This window comes from Palaemon carinicauda, chromosome 35, assembly GCF_036898095.1.
Source record: "Palaemon carinicauda isolate YSFRI2023 chromosome 35, ASM3689809v2, whole genome shotgun sequence".
NCBI classification, from domain to species: Eukaryota; Metazoa; Arthropoda; class Malacostraca; order Decapoda; family Palaemonidae; genus Palaemon; species Palaemon carinicauda.
Window position 1 is genome coordinate 66,928,415 of NC_090759.1, and position 18,690 is coordinate 66,947,104.

At 32.8% G+C, this 18,690-nt stretch overlaps 2 protein-coding genes across 4 annotated transcripts in view; both read right to left on the minus strand.

The window, feature by feature from the left end:
* Positions 1 to 7,092, minus strand: part of Fbxl4 (F box and leucine-rich-repeat gene 4) — a 35,439-nt gene extending 28,347 nt beyond the window's left edge. The window contains exon 1 of one of the 3 annotated variants that reach the window (XM_068359216.1): positions 6,936 to 7,092. The gene's annotated coding sequence lies outside the window, so the exon portion shown is untranslated. Of the gene's footprint in view, positions 1 to 3,431; positions 3,580 to 6,931 lie in introns of those variants that run through there. The other 2 variants (XM_068359218.1, XM_068359217.1) reach the window with 2 other exon arrangements.
* Positions 7,093 to 7,690: 598 nt separating this feature from the next.
* Positions 7,691 to 17,019, minus strand: LOC137627526 (uncharacterized). The gene is made up of 3 exons (XM_068358616.1): positions 16,867 to 17,019; positions 9,530 to 9,607; positions 7,691 to 8,230 (listed from the first exon to the last, which is right to left on the minus strand). The coding sequence occupies exons 1-3, from the start codon at positions 16,903 to 16,905 to the stop codon at positions 8,081 to 8,083; spliced, it is 267 nt and encodes an 88-aa protein (XP_068214717.1). The 5' UTR covers positions 16,906 to 17,019; the 3' UTR covers positions 7,691 to 8,080.
* Positions 17,020 to 18,690: the final 1,671 nt, after the last annotated feature.

The window sequence follows — 18,690 nt, forward strand, 5'->3', positions numbered from 1 at the left end:
TACTCTCTTAGTCACCATAATTAAATCTATCCAAAACGAGTTCAAGTTTTGAGATGAAGATAAAACCCCTGCATAGCGAAAGCTCAAAACTAGAATAGTGTACTTCACCAAATAGTTGTGAAAACAAATCCAGTTAGTAACAGCGTATTTTAGTAGGTCTTGCCAGTGGCACGACAGAGAGAAAATTGGTTCTGTGTTGACATGGAGTACTTGAGTACCTGCTCGACAGATGGCGCTGTTGATGTACACCCCCACCTGTATAGCGATCGCTGGCGTATTTTGTCCTTAGGTTTTTTCTGTCGGGCAGCAGAGCTGACAGCTATATGATCACCGGCTAAGTTTAATATTGAAAAATGGAAAATACTGTAGTCCAGTGACAAAAGGAATCAGGGAAACAGATAGAATAGTGTGCCTGAGAGTACCCTCCAGCATAATAACTCTAACCCAAGACAGTAGAAGACCATGGTACAGAGGCTATGGAACTACCTAAGATAACAATAGTTTTATCATGGAGTGTCCTCATAGAAGAGCTGCTTACCATGGCTAATGAGTCTCTTCTACCCTTACCAAGATTAAAGTATCTACAGTACTGAACAATTACAGTGCATTAGTTAACCCATTGAATGAAGAGGAATTTTTCAGTGATCTTGGTGCTCTTAGGTGTATGAGGAAAGAAGAAACTCTGTAAAGAATAGACCAGACTATTTGGTGTATGTATGGGCAAAGGAAAAATGAGACGTAACCAAAGAGGGAGCCAATGCAATGCTATCTGGCAAGTCAAAGGTCCCAATAACTCTTTTAATGGTAGTACTGTATATGACAAGTGGCTGGTGCCTTGGCCAACCTACTACCTATTACATAAAGTTTCTGAATGTCAAATTCCATGAAATCATATAACAACTATATAAAATACTATACTGGACTTAACTTTTAAAACTAATTTCCTCCCAAGAAATGTTGGCTAATCACAATTTTCAATTCCTGTACTTCAAGTATGACACATCAATTTGACTAGTCTTTTTAGTAATTAGATATAGTACATCATAGGAACCCTAAAGACATTAAAAATTAAGACATAAAAACTTCATCTAAAAATCACCTATATCATCTATAAAATATCTAAATCTTCCAAATATCTCACTATTTCATAATAAAATTGTGAAAATGGTTACTTCATTTTCCAGCTAAATACAGGAACGATATACAGTATATTTTTCCTAAACACTATCTTGTGTTTTATGCCTTTCTGACCTTGATTACTGGGGCAAACCACCCGTTTATGAGTTTTTGGACCCTCTTATATAATGATAATTATGGGGGACTCCAGTGGAAAACTGGTGTTTTCGGGTGGGGAAATGCCCAAAACAAGTGATTTGCAGCAATAGCAATGGTTAGAAATCCAAAATAAACACAAGATAACTAGTTGCAAAAAATATATGGTTTGTATAAGTGGTTGGAAATTGAAGTACAGTATCATAATTATCAATGATTCACTTCACGTCCTTCTAATGGTTTACGCTCCACTGTGGGTCGCTGCACTCGCAAAATTAACATTACGTCACTGCTCCTCTGTTCTGGCCAGCGGTACATGGATGAGTTGCAGGAGCAACAATAACTACATAATCAATTATCAAATTAGATAAGATTACAATAAATTTGGAAATACAGTATATTATACTTCGCTCTTGGGGATGGTTTTAGTGATAATACTATAGTCATGATGGAACTGAGGGGAAGGATGGGAAAAAAAATGGCTATTGTAGAACATCCATGAACTTGTGCCTCAGTACTGTATTTGGATGCTCATCACTGCTCAGAAAAGCCAGGTAATGATCAAGTCATACAAAAAAAAAACAGCTGGCAAAAGAGAATGCAAACACTGCATGCGCAGTAACTCCTAATCAAGACTCCAAAAAGTAAACAATGGACTCAGAGTGAGAAGCAGACTTAACTTTTTAATCAATCGATATGAAATTTATCATGCCCTAGCCATCCTTAAACATATTAAGAAAAATACCAAACTAGCCAACACTCGTCCATTACTTATAGCAAATTCTAGTTTCGCTAGTAAAGTATCATATATTAACCAAAATTTTTACACACATCATGAAAAATACAAAAGAGTGAATATTTATCACAGTCCTTCCTAACCCCACATAGGACACCATCTCCTACTCATTGGGTTGGATAGAACTCCTTATAATGACACAAACATAGGATGGTCTGTCATTACTCAACATACTTTGTAGCCACTGACCCGAAAACAGGATATATTAACACAAAAAAATACCCAACCTAAAAATCCACAAACAAGCACGAGTCCCCATTGCAAAGGTAAAGCTTCATCCATAAACCAGAACCAGACTATACCTTCGCACATAAACTAGTAAGGTTTTAAGGATATTTATTTGTGCCAAATTGCAGCAGAGCTTTTTTTTTTGGGGGGGGGGGCGTGGTGTAGCCGACACCTAACAAATGAAAGAAGGACCTTTCCTCTCTATGTTCCTCGAGTTTGAGTCCCTTGTCAGGCTGGGAGGAACAGAGAGGAAATGTCCCTTTTATTCCATTTAATTGATGTCGGCTACCCACCCCACCAATTGAGAGAAGTGCCTTGGTATATGTATGTTATGCTATAAAAACATAGGCCATGCCACTGATATGGGGGAAAAAGTTAGCATTTTAAGAACAATAACGTTAACAATAAGAACATAAAAAACAACATTAGCTCTGGTTACATACAGAGAATAAGTCATTATAGACTTTTATATATTATTTTTCCTGGTAACCAGTACCAAAATATTAAAGTAAAATTAGGCTGTTTTGATTTCCTATTTATCAAATTACAATGATCTATTCACCAGGGTATGAGTTAGAACCAAGTTAGACACATAGCTTGGTGTCAAGTGCTACCCTAGCAAAGAAAACATTCGTAAGAAAAAAAAACAGTTTGGGGTGTAGGCTGGTTAATTAAGTTGTTGCTGTAGGTTATTAGGCCCTTCCTAATTGCTCACACCGCAAAATAAGTTTGTGGGCACACTATCATTCTCAATCTTTACTTTTATCTTATCCCATTCACCATCAAATCAGATAGGATAAAGGAGTTTTTGTATATCAGCGGCCAGTTCCTCCCATTGTATTAAAGATGGACATAAAGTATTGTAAACTTTATCCCCCCACATAACCTACATGCCATATCCTTATCTACTAACAGCACCCCGCAACTCCCCTTACACTGCCGTATCCTAAGGTAGCCGTAACCATACATACATGTGACCGCTATCATACATACACCCCTCTTACAATAAGGCAGATCGTAAAGTTAAGCTGCGCTGGCCCTTCCTAGGGTTTCTATCACCTGCAAGAAGAACACTTCGTGTAATTTAACTATAACCTAATCTATTCAAACACACCAAAAGTAAAATACAACTTACCCAGATGCACCGTAGTAAAAGAATTACATGTTGTCATTGATATTATTGTTATGTAACTGTAACCAAAATAAACAACGTACAGTATACCGTAGGATCTTGCTTCTCAAGTTAGGCAGCTGGCCAATGTTTACATTCTATGCATGTTATCCTCACTAAGTGGTAGTTACGGTTATCCACACTGAGTGGCCCTTGATTGTCCAATAATGTATCCACCTGTTTATCAGTCACAATAATGACAATTATTTTCTGTATGTAACCAGAGGTAATGTTTTTTTTACAATATTTGCTGTGGAGTCAACATGTCGAATGACTTGTCCATTTTTTAACAAATATTAAAAATAAGATATTGAATAACTCGTTAATTATGCATTTCCGCCGAAAAGTGCATAGAAGAAAAAGTGACTGAAATGTGTAGCTGATGTTGTTTGTAATGGCAAATATCGCCTATGGCCTGGTAAGTGCTTGTAAAAATTTACCGTTTTTTTATGTTCTTATTGTTCTTAATATGCTAACTTCCTACCCCATATCAGTGGCATGGCCTGTTTTTTTTCTTTTTTGAGGGGGAGGGTGGGGGTGTAGCCGGCTCGGCTACACCCCCCCCCCCCCCCCCAAAAAAAAAAAAGAAAAAAACAGGCCATGCCACTGATATGGGGGAGAAAGTTAGCATATTAAGAACAATAACGTTAACAATAAGAACATAAAAAACAACATTAGCTCTGGTTACATACAGAGGATAAGTCATTATAGACTTCAATATATTATTTTTCCTGATAACGAATACAAATCATTTGACTTTAATTAAAGTTTCTAGGTTAACGTATGGGCATAATTTTAGTCTGTTCATAACGACTGGTTACACCTGAACATGATCATATATCCCATGCTTGTTTATATATATATATATATATATATATATATATATATATATATATATATATATATATATATATATATATATATATATATATATATATATATATATATATATATGCGACCAGGCAAAATTAACAGCTAAATATTTCAATATGCACACACGCAACACCCTCTCACTAGGGTATGACTACTCCTTTCCCTTAGCCGAGGGACGGGGAGAGCTGACCGTGACCGGAAACAATATTATATATATATTTATATATATATATATATATATATATATATATATATATATATATATATATATATATATATATATATAGAGAGAGAGAGAGAGAGAGAGAGAGAGAGAGAGAGAGAGAGAGAGAGAGAGAGAGAGAGAGAGAGAGGAGAGAGAGAGAGAGAGAGAGATGCACTATAGCTGGCATTCCAGATGTAATTCCAATAGTTGACATAGAGACTGGTCAATGACCTCAACCAGTTTCGTCTTATATGGACACGCCCTTCTAATCTTCCTCGAAATATTCAAGGTCGTGGTTATGCTCAACGGCATCTTTCCAACAAGGTCTATAGATATGGTACGTTATATACTCTCTAGACACTGTTTTCCAGTTCACAAATCCTCATTTCCATCTTACTTCTTCCCTCTTGTTATTTTTTTTTTATTTTTTTTTTTTAGGTTTTTACAGTTGATATATTTAAGACCTAATATAATGTTACTGTTCTTGTTATATTTCATTTTGATTGTTTGTTACTTCTCTTGTAATTTATTTATATATTTTCATTTTTCCTTTCCTCACTGGGCGATTTTTCCCTGTTGGAGCCCCTTGGCTTATAGCATCCTGTTTTTTCCAACTAGGGTTATAGCTTAGTTTGTGATAGGCCTAATAATAATAATAATAATAATAATAATAATAATGTATCGTCATGTATGTGACATTATAGCCAATAATGCTTACATTGTATTTTTTAAACATTTGATGAGGTTTTAAAACACAAAACCATAGATGTAGGCTAGGCTTAAGATGTTGGACAAGAAGCTTTGCCATTATTACTAAACTCAACATACCAGAGAACATTTGAATGTTGTATAAAGTTGTACATGACGACAAGGAAAATTAAATAAGATATGAATCATGGTATGTTTCGTCTTAAACAATCTAATGACCCATTCGGGTGTTGTCTTGGAAATATATAAGGGGAAACCGATCAGATTTAAGGGGTTTGCTAATGAGCAGTTAAATATTTCAAAATAATCGCTGTATTTCCCAAATCTGTGGCTTTGCATTTATTAGGTTTACAAAATAAATTCTCTATACATCCTATAAAGTTAAAACTCTCTCTCTCTCTCTCTCTCTCTCTCTCTCCTCTCTCTCTCTCTCTCTCTCTCTCTCCTCTCTCTCTCTCTCTCTCTCTCTCTCTCTCTGCCTACTGTTGAAAAATCAAAATAATGTCGAAAATAACATAGGCATTGCATTCTCATTGTCTGAACAGCCGCCCTGATATATATATATATATATATATATATATATATATATATATATATATATATATATATATATATATATATATATATATATATATATATAAAAGGGTTACAAATGTTACATATTGAGCCTAGATATACAAACAATATTTCTATGTAAGCCTACGCAAGGAAGGAATAGACCTACCTAGTTTGCATTTTAATCGTTTTCCATTTGCTTTGTCAAAATTTTCTCTAAATTTCCAATCATATTGTTTTAAAACAAATACGTAATTTACATATCTTAAAGGTAATCATGCGTTCATAATAACTACAAAGAGAGTGCCATAAAGAGATTCTAATCTTGCTATGGCTTCTTTTCAGACTTACTCCCTCTATTGCCGCTTGCATCAGACTCGTAAGGGCTGGTAATTAAGGGTCTCAATAGGGTTAGACCGACTAGCATTGTCACATATAGGACAAATGATGTAACAGAAATAAAGTAAATTAGCAGGAAGTGGTCATGCATACATGTACTAACCAAACCTAGCATTGTATGGCTTCTTTCGTGGGTAACAGATTGATTTTGAGTTGTTCTGGCATCCATGACATCAAAGGTCATTGACGTTGATATCGTCCGTTCTTACATTTTAGACAGTTTTATGGTAAATAAACATTTGTAATGTATGTACAGACATCCAAAAATTACATCATTTCATTGGGAATATCTAAACTTACACATTTACAAACCTAGCAGGTGATCAGATATTAAATGGCCGTGTTAGCGTAAGGCGAGGGTAATCGACAACTCGAGTAGCATACAAACACACACACACTGGATTAACATAGAAAACAACGACAGGACAAACTTTAACTTGGTTTAAGATTCCTATGTCTGTCACAGCTTCATATTTGAATCCATTAAGTTAATTTATTGCATGGATAGGATTGGAAAAGCTAACAGAACTAGAAGTACGAAGGTGCGTTTCGCCAAACAAAATGAGGCCCTTTATCTTTTTTCCGCAATAAATAAAGGGTATTGTAGGACTAAGTTAAACAACCCTTCAACATAGCAACTTGCTATTCAAGTCAATAGTGCGTTAATGCATATTATACACTACCGTAAGACAAACAAACAACAGCACCAAATTGTTATCCTCACCAACCTCTTCGAACTTGCACGCTCTTAATAAACTCTTGCAGCACGAGGATAAGTCGACCTAACAGTTCGAGACACTTGCCAAGACTAAAGAGAATTGCTGACTATAGCCTATACGTAAAGGATCCGAGCAACCAAGGGTTGCTGACTAAAGTTAAGCTGACCGCTTAGCGAGGCAGCATTCAGTCACGTTCACGATAAGCCTGAGCTGATAATTGTCTGCAACTGCTTCGTATTAAAATATCTTGGAAATGTTTTAAGCTCTAAAATTGTAATCATATGCACAATCTGTTGGTTTAAGCTCTGTAAAATTGTAAATCATATGTAGCTACAATCTGTTTCCAAGTGAGGAATTTTGCCTTTTTCATAATTACATTATTATCAATCATCCAACAAGTTGGCAACGTGTCCAGCAGATTAACTTCCATTAACAGAAGTAACTGAACTTTCTTATTCCACTATATTTTTCGGTAAATAAATAGGAATGTTTAATGGCTGAAATACTCCAAATATGGACTCAAATGGTTAGCTATTTTGTTCATAAAAGAAAAAAGGCACTTACTGGATATAGGCCTACTGTAAAGATAATGTAGTTTTTATTTATAACAAATTTAATCATCTCTCCTTTCTCTCCTACATAAGATATACATATTCTAGTATAAATCAGCATATATAAAAAGTAGATTGATAGTGAAAAAGAGAAAATAATAATATAGGTAAATAAAACAAATTATACTGTTATAATATGTTTAATGTAGTTGTGCCACTTAAAATACAGATCAAATTAATTACTGAAATTGGATGAAGACATCAAATATGGTGATGCTTTTAATTCAACTACTTGTAGGCTATTTCATATTCCATTATATATTCTGCAAACTATCAAATTTTGAATTCTTAAAAATAGTCCACCAATAAACGTTAAACATTTTAGATTGACTACATTAGTATTCTTATGATGTAGAATACTCAAAATTCTTCAAAAAAAAATATATGGCTATATGTAGGGTCATATGCAATAATTATTAAAGATTTAAGAAAGATCGTTCGCTATTAATCAGCCGCCTTAATTTCTGCATATTTCAAATTAATTTCCATAGTGATAAGTAACTATACTGAACATCGATTAAGTATATAGCCATGGAAAAAAAATTATTTCTCGCAGCATGCTAGGTCCATCTGGCAACAGAGAGCAGGTGTGCAGCAGTCCATCACAGGATCAGCGTTGCAACATTTCTGCACGTGAACCCGCAAGAGCTGGTGGATCTGGTAGACTGGGCGTGGTCTTGGCATCAGCAATTTCTTGAGGAGGATAATAAGGAGTTATGAGAATTGGTTGAATGTTGCTTGATATAGTAGTGTCAAATGAGGATCTAGTCTCTAGTCTTGATTATGTCAAATGAGGATGTAGTTTCTATTCTCATTTATATCAAATGAGGATCTAGTTTCTATTCTTGGTGTCAAGTGAGGATCTAGTTTCTATTCTCATTTATATCAAATGAGGATCTAGTTTCTATTCTCCTTTATATCAAATGAGGATCTAGTTTCTATTCTCCTTTATATCAAATGAGTATCGTTTCTATTCTCATTTATATCAAATGAGGATCTAGTTTCTATTCTCATTTATATCAAATGAGGATCTAATTTTTATTCTTGATTATGTCAAATGAGGACCTAATTTCTGTTCTTGATTGTGTTAAATGAGGATATATTTTCTTATTTTGATTATGTAAAATGCGGGTTCAATTTATAGTTTTAAGCTTCTTCATCAAATAAGCTCCGATCATCTTGTTTAAAACTCGAAGTGCTGAATGGGAATTTTAGTGCAGCAGAAAAATGTTTGATACAGACATTAAGGAAATAGGTCTAATGCTGACATATCAAATGGCCTCTAATTTTAGACTAAAATAGTGAGAGAAAGCGGTTAAATCTTCCTTACTGGTAAAAAAATCTGACAAGCCTTCTACAAAAAAAGAAAAAAAAACAGATTTACGATTGTATTACATATAAGCCAATTACAGCCCGTGTAAGCTTTCATATGACGTCAGCAGGAAGTAAATTCACGCAGTTACAAAAGGATTGGGAACTGACTTGTGAAAATACGTCACGGGGCTAGTTAAGCAAAGAAATTTGAATTATCATCATTGTTGTTATATGTCACCAGGATAGACTACATCGTCGGCTATCATTTATAGTGCAGACTGCCGACATCTGCATTTTTACTCCGATTTCTTTTCATATATTTTGCTTTAATCAGTTTCCCTTTTAAATACTGTATATATATATATATATATATATATATATATATATATATATATATATATATATATATATATATATATATATATATATATATATATATATATATATATATATATATATATATATATATATACGGTATATATATATATATATATATATATATATATATATATATATATATATATATATATATATATATATATATATATATATATATATGTATATGCAAATCTTACTTTATTAGCTTATTTAATATCTATCTTATGTATCCCTATATAGTAAACGAATATATGCCTTTTAAACCTTCAAGAATACTCTTGGTAGTAAACCTAGACCTACCTTGAGCAGAGGACCCAGAATCTGAAGTTGCTCCTCTTCGGTCTTGGAGTAGATGTCATTTTCACTGGACACGAGGACCTGAAAAGCATTCGATAACAAACTTGAGATTATCATTAGTTCAACAATAGGTCAATAATGGAATGGATTTTGATTATAAATAATTGATTAAGAGACCTCCACAGTACACAGCGTGCTGTTTACATTTTACGCTAACCATTTCTCCAGAGGTAACGGAAGGACAAGGAAGAATTGGTGAGGCTTCTCAAAGCAGACATAATAATAATAATAATAATAATAATAATAATAATAATAATAATAATAATAATAATAATAATAATAGGGAAGTGGGGAATATGGGGAAAGGAAGAGTACCCCTGGATACAATCCAATTTATAGCTCAAAGACAGGTACTAGGGATGGGAAAGATTAAGGAAATAGGGAGAAAGAGAAGTACAGGAGAAGAACAAAAGAGAGGGGCAGACCTCTTGCGATATCAAGGAATTGGTATTATTATTTCAGTTATTCACATAAAAGCAGACATGTTACAATGAAGAAAGATAAGCTAATAATATATTTGGATAAATAAGAACAGCGATTGAAGATGTATATAGTTAGGCCTATTGATAAATGTGACTTCCATTTCTTATCTTAATCAGGATAATTAGTCAAAATGTTCTTTTCCAATTATAATATAAATATATTCTTGAGTTTATCTTTCCCAAAACATATATAAAAGTCTGCAGATATTGATAGTCTTTTGTGGATTTGAAAATATTTCCCGGGCAAGTGAACAACGAGCAATCAAAGATTTCCGATAGTCAAAATTTTACTGAAGTCTACGGACAAACTCCTCCCACTTTCATGTATTGAACGTGAATTAATCTAATACAATAATAAACAAAATCGCTAACTTGATCTGGATCACCTCCAGAATCTAATGGATTCTTGCAGACCATAATACCTATCCGTTGCTAAAATTCGGGAAATATTTATTATGTAATCCTTCTCACAGACAAACAGATGGATAAATAAAAGCAGACAATTATATGAACTCCCTGGCGGAGGTAATAAATATATTTTTTAATGTGTAGGGTACTTATACATTTTCATAGGCTTAAATAATGTAATATATATATATATATATATATATATATATATATATATATATATATATATATATATATATATATATATATATATATATGTGTGTGTGTGTGTGTGTGTGTGTGTGTGTGTGTGTGTAAAACAAAAAAGTCTACTGCGCCTATAAGGGGTCTCAATTTCTTTAAGTATAGACTCGAAAAACAAAAGTGGGCTTAGTTCGACTTCCAGGAAAGATGAGACACTGGAAAGCAATCGATTGCTCTAATATGGATTCGCGATAATACCAGTTTTTTGGGGGATAAGAAGATTAGTCTACACATATACAAAGTAAAAATAGTCTACTCCTTGACCAAGGCTATGGAGAGAGAGAGAGAGAGAGAGAGAGAGAGAGAGAGAGAGAGAGAGAGAGAGAGAGAGATGAACACTGCACACGCATACGGTCTAAGTATACCTAGACCGTGCATACGTCACTATACATCTTATTGCTAGTATTCCTCTTACATACATACATGCATATACGCATTCCAATACAAAATGAGATCCAGTTCATACACACACACAATATATATATATATATATATATATATATATATATATATATATATATATATATATATATATATATATATATATATGTGTGTGTGTGTGTGTGTGTGTGCGTGTGTGTGCGTGTGTGTGTGTATGTATGTATACAAAGGTGAATTTTGTCCTTAGAAAAATTTAATCATAGAATCGATTATACATTGGCACATTCTCTCTCTCTCTCTCTCTCTCTCTCTCTCTCTCTCTCTCTCTCTCTCTCTCTCTCTCTCTCTCTCTCTCTCTCTCTCTCTCTCTCTCTCTCTCTCTCTCCGTCAAGAAGCTAACTAAGTTAATTGTTTTTAAACAATCATAATAAATCACTTTCATTATAAAAGGAAATCCGCCATTACGATTTGGTTGGAACAATAACAACAAAATTACAAAAAAAGAAAAAAAAAAGGAAGTTCAAAGCCAATTACGATAGATAGATGAGAGCGAAGGCATGAAACCATACGAATAGAGGAAGCGATTGGCACCACCTTATTTGGATAGATGGGGAGGCCACGTTGGACATGAGGAGTTGACATGTGTGTGAGAGAGAGAGAGAGAGAGAGAGAGAGAGAGAGAGAGAGAGAGAGAGAGAGAGAGAGAGAGGAGAGAGAGAGAGAGAGAGGAGTGTGTGTGTAGGCTGATTATCACTATCAGGCATAGCTTAGTCGGGCAGAAATATCTATCATTAAAAGAATTTACTTATTTGTTAGATACCAATGCACAGCAAATTCGATGTAAGTGTGTATGTATGTATGTATGTATGTATGTATGTATGTGTCTGCCCGCCCGCAACATGCACTATTATCTTTTACACCCACACGGTGCCACAGTTGGACAAAGAAATACAGATGCGAGGGGTGAAGTAAAAAGATACTGACATACAAGTGTCATCACAGGTGTTTTCTCGTTACATGGATTACTCAACCATCTCTCGAACTCCAGCTTTTCTTATTCTGGAAATTAAACTAATCTTGAATTATGTTGATAGTGTGTAGAAGATAATGTATACTACATATATAAAGTTTTATGTGTAATTGCATGTATTCATGATACAATTCATGTCGTATCTTTATCTTATCAAGTAAAAGCAAAGATGACCACTGATTTGAAAAAAAAAAATGTAGATTACGGTAATGAATTCATTTTCAAGCTTTCAGACAGACTACAAGTCGTTGCTAGCTAAAATACCTACGTCTTTCCAGATTGAATATTGTCAGTCTTATAAGAATTAAACGGCAAATATGTACATTATAAACTAATTTGTAACTAGACATTGAGTTATTAATCCAAAAAAAGCAAAAAAAATGTCAGGAAAAACTTGAGTGAAATACTACCAGATCTGATCAATAATTGGTAATAAAAACATCTTTTACATAATCATAAGCCACACTTCTTACCAGAGAGTAGGTTAAGCAAGCCCGTCAAATATTCTGATAACTTCTCGATTAAATAAATATGATATCTATGCTTGTTTTGACGGTGAAATTTAAAGCAACCGTTTATTAAAAAAATAAAAAATATTCCTGACATAATTGTACAGATTCTTATTGGACTTGTTTTTTTTAAGAAAGTAATAATTATAAAATATTGAATTAGCCTAGGCTACAAAATTTTCTCTTGGCTGTATCGAGATATTCCACTATCTTATTTTGGGCAATTTTATTCCAAGCATATAATTTCTTCATCCATTATTTTGTAGCATAATAACAACAATAATAATAATAATAATAATAATAATAACAAGAAGAAGAAGAAGAAGAAGAAGAACAACAACAACAACAATAATTTACAGTATCATCCTTCAGGTATCTTATTTTGGGCAATTTTATTCCAAACATATTTCTTCATCCATTATTTTGTAGCATAATAATAATAATAATAATAATAATAATAATGATGATGATAAGAAGAAGAAGAAGAAGAAGAAGAAGAAGAAGAACTACAACAACAACAACAACAACAACAACAACAACAACAACAACAACAACAACAACAACAATAATTTACAGTATCATCCTTCAGGTACCATTCTCAATACATTTTTTTTAAAGTCTTTGTCTATGCCTTGTCCTTCGTTAATATTTGGTTATTTTATCGTTCTTTTATGTATAATAATATTCTAAATAGGACTTTTATTTTTTTCACGGTTTCCTTTGGTTAATTTTCCTATCAAGATAACGTTCTTGTATGTAGATCGAATAGGAATAAGTCTAAGCCATCCTTCAAAGTTCTGTTAATTATATATTACATGAACCTGTCTGAACAACAACAACAACAATAATAATAATAATAATAAAAACTTTATGACAACTTATTCGACTTTTATTTTATTCCTTTAGGCTATTGTTGGCCTCTCGCCAGCACAGGCTCTTACTTCGTAGCAGACCGTACTTTTACCAGTTCGGAAAAAAATGGTCAGGTGCAAAAAGTTTAATAAAATACCATTAAAATTACTAAAGCGTGATTCCTCTACTTATTATAATGGAAATCAGTAATTTGATAGATGATGGACATTAAATAACAAAAGCCTTTAGTATAAATTTTGTTGAGTGGGAATGCGAGTGACAGATCGAAAATAAATGAAATGACACCTAAATCTTATAACTTTTATCATGAATCAAGAGAAGACAAAAGAGGTGGTGGCATTGGAATCTTAATTAAGAAATCATATAAAGTAAGAAATCATCTCATAGTTAATTCATTTGAATATATGAATATTAAAATTTTATCTCGAAATGTAAATCTACAAATAGTTATACTCTATAGACCACCGAGCAAAAGCAAATTAATGTTTCTAGATGAACTTATCAACTTACTAGAGACATTGAACGACAATAGAAATATAGTTATATGTGGTGATTTCAACCTACATCTTGATAACAGAGTAGACCCATATGTCAATGAATTTAGAGAATTGATTGACAATCACGACCTTGAAAACATAAGTGTCTGAACCAACAGCTCAGTCTAATCATATACTAGATCTAGTTATAGTAAACAAAAACATCATCATACTAAATATGGAGATTGAACCTGACTGCTCTATCCCCAATGCATAAGTTAATGTCTTTTGAAATAGATGTTAGAAAAAATAATGCAATACAGAAGGAAATCACATACAGAATTAAGACTAACTTTGATCCAAAAGAGTTCATTGAACAAAGCCTAGAGAGGATATAAGAGGGATAACACCAGTTTGTAACTGGGAAGAGAAGCACACCCTAGTAGAGAGACAATCCTGTGTAAACTGTAATACTGATAGAAGTAAAACAATACTTGCAACTAATTATAATAATACGTGCCGGAAAAAAAAATAATCACAATTAAAGAAAAATCGAATTGGTTTGATAATGAATTACATGAAGAAAAAAAAAGAAAAAGAAAAATGGAGGATAAATTGAAAAGAAATAAAAATAATGAAAATTGGCAACATAACAAATCAGCTAGAAATCGCTACAATTACCTTATCTTTGCAAAAAAAAGGCCTAATATAAAAAAGTGTGCAATGAAAATGACCCACGGAAAATACATAAGAACCTAAAGAACCTAAGACAGAAATAGTATTGCCTGACATAACTAATGATCCTAAATGCCTAGCAAATGATTTTGTTGATTATTTTGAAGAAAAAATAAATCAAATCTGCTCCAGTTTTCGCAACATCGGCACAACAGAACGAAGGAATACATCAGCAACAGGTGTAAGTAAGCTAAGGGTATTCAAAGAGTTAAGTCAGGGTGATTATATGAGAATAATAAAGAAAGTAAGAAAAACCTACTGCAGAAATGACCCATTTCCAATTGACGATGTAAAAGATGCAGAAAATTTCACCAGACTACAAGAGACCTAACAAAACATGGTAAATATGAGTCTAACACAGGCAGTTTTCCCTGATTGTGAAAAAGTTGCATGTATCAAGCCTGTCTATAAAGGAAAAGGTGATATAGACAATTCAAGTTCATATAGGCCAATATCAAATCTGTCCTATTTTTCGAAAATTATTGAAACTGCTGTTGACATAACAGAAATTATAACAAATGGCAAGCGTTGCATTCTTGTGATGCTTGATCTAAGTGCAGCATTTGATACTGTACATATCTGATGGAAGACCCTAAGGCTGTGGGCATTGTAGAACGAGCATATGACTGGTTTGCGAGTTATCTTGAAAACCGCAAAGTTAAAGTAGTAATATCAAATGTTGAATCTGAGACAAGAATACTAACCAAAGGGGTGCCTCAAGGCAGTGTACTAGGTCCTCTCCTGTTTGAAATTTACACGATTGAACTGGCAAATATACTTGAAACTCACAGAGTTAAATTTAAAATATACGCTGATGATACACAATTCTATTTCCCAATAGAATTAGTTGATGAAGCTAAAAGAAAGATACATGAAATAATGAATGACATTAAGGCTTGGATGTTAACAAAAAAGCTCAAGCTCAATGAAGATAAAAGTGAATGTATTATTTTTGGAAATGAAAAAGATATAAAAAGAATCGAATGCTTCCAAAGAATTGAAATAGGTCAATCGATCATTGACCTAAAGAAATCTGTCAGAAATCTTGGAGTAATCATGGATGATAGACTGACAATGAATGAACATATAAATAATATGGTAAATTATAACTATCATATTAGAAACATAGCATTTATTAGTAAATACTTGAATGAAAAGTCTATGGCCATACTCATTAATCACCACATATTTTCAAGAATTGACTACTGCAACTCACTGTTCTATGGCTTACCAAATTATTAGCTGAAGAAAATTCAGAGTACAAAACAGAGCCGCTAGATTAATAAAAGGACTACACAATAGGGATAGAATTACCCCTGCACAAATTAAATTACACTGGCTGCCGGTAAGGGCGAGAATCGAATACTGTACAAGTTACTCTTACTAACGTTCAAGATACTGAATCAAAATATCTAAAAGAATGCCTGAAAAAACTAGAACTTGAAACAAATGTTACCATAAGAGACATGAGTGACAAACATGGACTATCTGAACCAAGAACAAATAGTAAATTTGGTGAAAGGGCTTTTAGCTACTGTGCGCCTAGACATTATAATAATCTGCCAACTGAAATGAAGGACCTAAAGGAAGCTATTGAATTTAAGAAGAAACTAAAGACATTACTTTTCACAAGATCATATGATTTGGAAGATGCTACAACCAAAGAATTGTATAAGTTATAATAATGAAAATGTTTCGTTAGATGATTGATATGGACCCGCCGGAGTAGTAGTTCACTCGACTTCAGTGGAGGGTTGGATTAAAAAAAAAAAGAAAAAAAAAAGCTACAGATTCGTTCGTGGTGTTTAAGGTTTCACCTCAATTTATTGCACTGTACGGAAGTTTTTTTCTTTCTTTTACTACTACTATGAGAATAAAACATTCATCAAATACCATCTGTCGGATAAATAAAGTGAAATACGTTAAAACAATCTTACAAGACATTTTTTATCCAGCTTTCAACTCTTCGTTTCAATGTGTTTAGGTGAAACTTGAAAGTCAGGGTGGGACTACCATGCGCTTTCACAACAACTACGTGAACGGGGTTTAATTGCTTCTTTTTAGTCTAAGCTTTACACAGTTTTATCTATTTCCTTCACCAAGGAATCGAATAATAAAAAAAAAAAAATAATAGAAAACTCACCAGCGCCATAAGCAAGAACAACACGGCGAACCACCTCATGATTATGATTCTTCTTCTTAAAGTTCGTGAAAAGATGGAGGCATCAGCAATTGTCTTTCTTAGCTACAATCCGGCTGCACACAAAAGCCCTCGGTGAAACAATGAGGGGTGTCTGTTTCTCTAAAATGCTGCGCATCTGTTCTTCGGAACACCTGCTGCACAGGTGCACTAGACAATCACTTGTAAGACGAGTTCCATTGGAGAAGAGGCAGGTGGGTCAGAAGAAAATGTCGGTGGCAAAATAAATATACGTCAGAGAAATGAGTCATAAGACTTTTTTTTTCTTTAGATAAATAATCAAACCAGGTTGATATGCATAAGAGGCTGCAATAAAACTGTGAAACATATTACGCCTTTACCATATTTCGTATTTATTTCTTTTCTACTGTCTATGCGTATATTTACAACGATGTTTGGTGTTTTTATAATGTATTGTTCTATCTTTTCAACACTAACCATTCTATTCTGTTATGTTTAATCAGGTTATGCAATTTTTCTTTGATGAAAATAATAATTCATGTAAAAACGAATATCTGTACTACAAGAAAACAGCTGTTATATGTAACAAAACAAAACAATGAAAAGTAAAGTAAATATAGGCCATGTGCTATGTATACCAAATGATATGCATAATAGATAATAAAAACACCATACTACCACTTAAAGAAACAAAACAGAAAAAGACAGATTCCCTAACTTTCCGGTTGCCTCAATATCTGAATGTACTTACCTACGCAAACCCTAAATTCAAATGTTAATAAAAACAAAGTTTACCCCCAACAAATTCTTGAAATCCCCATTAAAAGACATGAATAAATATTCAACTGGGGTCCACATTTTACTATATCCGAGTGAGAGAGCTTCCAGATAATTCACAAGAAATATTACTTGCACCAGTCTTTTATATATATATATATATATATATATATATATATATATATATATATATATATATATATATATATATATATATATATATATATATATATATATATATATTTTACTGGTATAAATGAATAATTCGAAATGTATACTTATAATAAAAACCTTAAAATGCAGTTACCTAGAACGTCTGGAGGGCCACAGGTTACCGATGTCTGCCTTAAAATACCATAGAAACAGTAACCTTTCTTTACCATGAAAGAACTTGGTATGCCCTCTACCTTACATTACTATCAGGGATTAGCATAGATGGCTAACTTTGGTGGTCGTGCACGATACGTATAACACTATGTAGGTGTTTCGACTTTGAACAGAGTTGACGTACATCAAAGTCTTAAACTGAGAAGACTCCATGTATATATATATATATATATATATATATATATATATATATATATATATATATATATATATATATATATATATATATATATATATATATATATATATGCAAGGTCTATATCTATAGACCTTGTATATATGTATGTATAAATATACATATATATACACGCATATACATATATATATATATATATATATATATATATATATATATATATATATATATATATATATATATATATATATGTGTGTGTGTGTGTGTGTGTTTCGACGCTGTTACTGTTTTTAGAATGATATGTTATTAATTTATACTCATCATTTATTTATTTCCTTTCCTTACTGGGCTATTTTTCCCTGTTGGAGCCCTTGGGCTTATAGCATCTTGCTTTTCCAACTAGGGTTGTAGCTTTGCTAGTAATAATAATAATATATATACAAACACACACACACACACACATATATATATATATATATATATATATATATATATATATATATGTG